The sequence below is a fragment of the Camelina sativa genome, chromosome 11 (genome assembly GCF_000633955.1).
Source record: "Camelina sativa cultivar DH55 chromosome 11, Cs, whole genome shotgun sequence".
NCBI lineage: Eukaryota > Viridiplantae > Streptophyta > Magnoliopsida > Brassicales > Brassicaceae > Camelina > Camelina sativa.
This window is the reverse complement of record NC_025695.1, coordinates 11,846,021-11,851,101: the sequence shown is the minus strand read 5'-3', so window position 1 is coordinate 11,851,101 and position 5,081 is coordinate 11,846,021. Positions and strand designations below refer to the sequence as shown.

The 5,081-nt window shown below is 39.0% G+C and overlaps 2 protein-coding genes across 2 annotated transcripts in view; both read left to right on the top strand.

The window, feature by feature from the left end:
- LOC104722965 (eukaryotic translation initiation factor 3 subunit D) lies at nucleotides 1,448–3,808 on the top strand. Its single transcript, XM_010441234.2, has 2 exons — nucleotides 1,448–3,312; nucleotides 3,600–3,808. Exon 1 carries the CDS (start codon nucleotides 1,522–1,524, stop codon nucleotides 3,295–3,297), a length of 1,776 nt encoding a protein of 591 aa, XP_010439536.1. The 5' UTR covers nucleotides 1,448–1,521; the 3' UTR covers nucleotides 3,298–3,312; nucleotides 3,600–3,808.
- The window catches only part of LOC104722964 (alpha carbonic anhydrase 4), a 2,803-nt gene continuing 1,621 nt past the window's right edge, over nucleotides 3,900–5,081 (top strand). The window contains exons 1-3 of the mRNA XM_010441233.1: nucleotides 3,900–4,402; nucleotides 4,523–4,737; nucleotides 4,841–5,050. Of these exons, the coding sequence (XP_010439535.1) occupies nucleotides 4,312–4,402; nucleotides 4,523–4,737; nucleotides 4,841–5,050 (516 nt within the window). The 5' untranslated portion in view covers nucleotides 3,900–4,311. The remainder of the gene's footprint in view (nucleotides 4,403–4,522; nucleotides 4,738–4,840; nucleotides 5,051–5,081) is intronic.

Sequence of the window (5,081 nt, the reverse complement as noted above, 5' to 3'; positions counted from 1 at the left end):
AGTTTGGTTCAATTAGAAATCCCTAAACCACATATATAAGAGAGAAAGCGACGTAAGTGAGGTTTTTGGGGTTTTGTTTTGTCGCCGTTAAGTGAGAAAAGAGAGAAGGAAGAGAGAAAACGTGGGAGAGTGTTCCTAAGAGATTTTGGCTTGTTCTTGGTGATTTTTGGTGAGATCTGTAGCTGTGAAAGGGATAGTTATTGCTGGGAACGAAGGAGAAGCTTGTGAAGGTGTTGTTTCCACCGTTTCTCAACCCAATCTTCCTGCAAAAGAGGTGAGTGCTTGACCATGGCTGATCTAATCCTGAGATCGCTTTTGTTTGGTTGTTCTTTGTCTATTTGTCGTGTTTGCTTGCTTGGGTTTATTGTTTTCGTGTTTCCCATAGGTTCCTGAGGCGTTTGGGAGAGTTTGAGACGGTTTCGTGGTGTTTTGAATCGGAGGATCGACGTTCGGATTCGTGCAGTTCGCGTCTGCAGAAGCAGTGTCGATCGACACCATGTTGTGCTAGCGTCGATCGACACCAACCTGGTGTCGGTCGACACCGATCTTAACCGATGTTGAGTTTTGCCTTGTTTGATGTGTTGATTGTGTTTATTTGTTTAGCTTAACATTAGAATCTCAGTTGCTTGTGTGTATAGCCCAATAGATGGGAGGATGGCCTCACTGAGTGCTTTTGACAATATTCATGCATCTCAATATGTGTTTGTGGTGTAGGTAAAGGCAAAGTGTGATCGTGGAATCAAGGCGATGAGGAGGAGGATGTTCTAGAGGCTTGATTGATTTTTGGTCTAACTAATGTTAGGTTACTAGTGTTGAGTTGATAGAACATTGTAGGATGTTGGGACTTGATTATTTCATTGTTGGTTCTGGATTATTGCATTGTTGGTTATTAGATTGTTATTGTTGGAATTTTTATTGGTTTAATGGAATTGTTTTGTTATCCGCTGTTGTTGATTGTTGCTAGGTTGTTTCAAACACCTACATTTTTCATTCTACAATTTGAAGCTTTACTAACTATACAACCAATACTTAAACAGAACAGAATAAACGAAGAAGTAAAAAAACATGTTACTTCATATAGATAAGCTTTACACGCGAACAAATTAATACAATCATATTTATACACATTTTTGTATTATAATTAACAAAATCACCAAAAACTATACCATTTAAATAATTAAAAAATAACCAAAAATTAGATCATTTAAACTAATTTCTGATAAAATAATATTGATTAAAAAAATCTGAGATAATATTTCAGTGGGATCAAAATATTTTATTTGTTCCTTGATGATAATATGTTGTCACATTTCAAATTAATCAGAAGAAACAAAATTGATAAAGTTTTACATATGGGCTGTTAAAATATGGTCAAACAAATATTCATTAAAAGCCCATAAAGCCCAAATATGAACAAAATACGTTTTTTTCTACATCCTCTCTCAATCGTAGTCTAAAGAATTAGGGTTTCCGCTTTCTCCACACGCAGCTGCAACACTATCTTCTCCCCAAAAAAAAAAAATGGTCGCCGAAGCTTTCGAATTCGTCGCCGTTCCTTTCAATTTCGATGGCTGGGGACCATCAGACGCTTCCGACGTTTCCTCCGCCGCCTCTTCCACCAGTGTTGCCGCCGCAAATCTCCTCCCCAATGTTCCTTTCGCTTCCTTCTCTCGTTCCGATAAGCTCGGCCGTGTAGCTGATTGGACTCGCAATCTCTCTAACCCCTCAGCTCGTCCACCCACCGGATCCAAATCAGATCCGTCTGCAGTTTTCGATTTCTCCGCCTTTGCTATTGACGAAGGATTCGGTCTCGCTTCCTCCGGTGGAAATCCCGATGAAGACGCAGCTTTCCGTCTCGTCGACGGCAAGCCACCGCCGCGTCCTAAATTCGGACCTAAGTGGCGTTTCAATCCTCACCACAATCGGAATCAGCTTCCTCAGCGGCGAGATGAAGAAGTCGAGGCTAAGAAGCGTGATGCTGAGAAGGAGCGAGCTCGCCGTGATCGTCTCTACAATCTCAACCGTAACAACATCCATCACCAGCGCCGTGAAGCCGCCGCTTTCAAATCGTCCGTTGATATTCAGCCGGAGTGGAACATGCTTGAGCAGATCCCTTTCTCGACGTTCTCGAAGCTCTCGTTCACTGTTCAAGAGCCAGAAGATCTCCTTCTCTGTGGTGGCCTTGAGTACTACAACCGCGTTAATGATCGCATAACGCCCAAGAACGAACGTAGACTCGAGCGTTTCAAGAACAGGAACTTCTTCAAAGTCACTACTAGTGATGATCCTGTGATTAGGCGTCTAGCTAAGGAAGACAAAGCTACTGTCTTCGCCACTGATGCTATATTAGCTGCTCTTATGTGTGCTCCTAGATCTGTTTACTCTTGGGATATTGTTATCCAGCGTGTTGGCAACAAACTGTTCTTTGACAAGAGAGATGGCTCACAGCTCGATTTGTTGTCTGTGCACGAGACATCTCAAGAGCCATTACCTGAGGCTAAAGATGATATCAACTCTGCTTACTCTCTAGGGGTGGAAGCTGCGTATATCAATCAGAACTTCTCGCAGCAGGTGTTGGTTAGAGATGGAAAGAAGGAAACTTTTGATGAGGCGAATCCATTTGCTAATGAAGGTGAAGAGATTGCTTCTGTTGCTTATAGGTATAGAAGATGGAAGCTTGATAATGATATGCATCTTGTCGCGAGGTGTGAGTTGCAGAGTGTTGCTGAGCTTAACAACCAGAGATCGTTCTTAACTTTGAATGCTCTTAATGAGTTTGATCCTAAATACTCTGGTGTTGATTGGAGGCAGAAGCTTGAAACTCAGAGAGGTGCGGTTTTAGCTACTGAGTTGAAGAACAATGGTAATAAGTTGGCTAAATGGACTGCACAAGCTCTCTTGGCTAATGCTGATATGATGAAGATCGGTTTTGTCTCTAGAGTTCATCCTCGTGATCATTTCAACCATGTCATCTTATCTGTTTTGGGGTATAAGCCTAAGGATTTCGCTGGACAGATCAATCTGAACACTTCTAACATGTGGGGGATTGTGAAATCCATAGTTGATATTTGTATGAAACTAAGCGAAGGAAAGTATGTTCTTGTCAAGGATCCATCGAAGCCTCAAGTGAGGATTTACGAGGTTCCACCAGATGCTTTTGAGAATGATTATGTTGAGGAACCGTTGCCTGAAGATGAACAGGTTCAGCCACCTGAGGAGAACACAGAGGGAGCAGAACCAAGTGTAGCTGCAGCTAAAGAAACTGAGGATAAGAAAGCTGATGAAGCTCAAGCTTGATGGTTATAAAGTCAGGTAATTTATACAAACCCTCTTAAATTGAAAAAGTTGTTACCGTTCTATGCTTGTTGGATTTGATCGATCACTTCTTTAGGAACTTGGATTTAAGCACTTAGAACACATGAATTTGCAGAACGTACTATAACTAATCCTAGTTTGTGATCGTCTGAATTTCATGCTTTTGTTTTCATCGTAGATCAGAAACTGGTGGCGTAGTGTGATTGATGATTTTTATTTGTAGCTATAAAATTATAAAACCAAAGCATCATTCATTTATTCACAGTTTGAAGTATTTTCTTCAGGTCAAAGTCCACACCTTTGGTTTCTGGGTTCTTTTGAGAGTTGAAGCTTCAATCAGACAACTACTATTGAGGGTTTTTTTTTTCTTTTATCTTTGTCATTTTCCAGTTTTGGTGGTACTGCTGTAATCTGAGATTTAGAACACTATCTTCGTGACATCTTTGAGAAAAATCATCACATGGTTCACTAAACATAAAATCTTTTTTTATCATGGCTCTCTTATTATACCCTCCAGATGTCTTGAATCATTTTGCACCAGTCACTTGATTTTATAAAATTTGCAATTTATGGTTTAAGTCTATTTAGATGAAATTTGTTTCTTATAACATGATGGTTATAGTTTTGTTTGTTGCGGTCGTTGAGCATATTCTCTTATGAATGAGTTCTGATTCTAATTGTCCAGGTCGGTTTAATTCTCTGTTAAACTGTCATAATACCTTGCATTTATTTCTTCTATGTTAAACCCAAAATTAGAAAAACTCAACCAAATGGTTTCACTAAGCATTCGGTTTTTCACATTTTCCAATAGGAACACCGAAATATTAACTAATAATCGCAGCAACGGCAAAAACCATAAAAATTCAACAAAACAAACCCTTACCCCTAAAGCCTCCTTTAATCCTTTTAAATAGGTTACATCTGAGCTCTTCAATTTTCAAAACGTACTCAAGAACATAACAACAAGCATAGAGCAAAATCAAAAGAAGAAGAAAAATGGGTTCCAACACGAACACAATTTTCTTCTTTGCTTTGTTTTTCATATACTTGTCTTTCCCTGAAATCTCACTCGCAAATTCTGAAGTCGGTATGTTTATGTAGCTCTCTCTCCTATTTCATTCTAGTAACGTTTAATCTTTTCTATTAAAATATTTAGACTTATATATGATTTGTTTTTTTTTTTTTTGTAATCTAAACCGGAAAACAGACGATGAAACTTCATTCACATATGAACAAAAAACAGAGAAAGGACCAGAGGGATGGGGCCAAATAAATCCGGAATGGAAAGTTTGTAACACCGGAAGATTCCAATCTCCGATCGATCTCACAAACGAAAGAGTCAGCCTTATTCATGATCAAGCTTGGAATAGGCAATACCAACCAGCTCCTGCTGTCATTACAAACAGAGGACATGACATTATGGTAAAGAACTTTTTATTTCAATATTTAGTTTAGTCTCACTACATTATATTATCATTACAACACCTAAAACATTTCAAATTTTTTTTTTTACTTCTTTCTCAAGGTATCGTGGAAAGGAGATGCTGGGAAAATAACAATACGACAAACTGATTTTAAATTGGTGCAATGCCATTGGCATTCACCCTCTGAGCATACCGTCAACGGAACTAGGTATGACCTAGAGCTTCACATGGTTCACACGAGTGCTCGAGGCAGAACTGCAGTTATTGGAGTTCTTTACAAACTAGGCAAACCTAATGAATTCCTCACAAAGGTAACCGTATAATACTTAATATTGTATTTTT

Bases quoted from the DNA above. Each gene is read 5' to 3' on its own strand.
- LOC104722965 (XM_010441234.2), top strand. From the start codon at position 1,522: ATGGTCGCCGAAGCTTTCGAATTCGTCGCCGTTCCTTTCAATTTCGAT.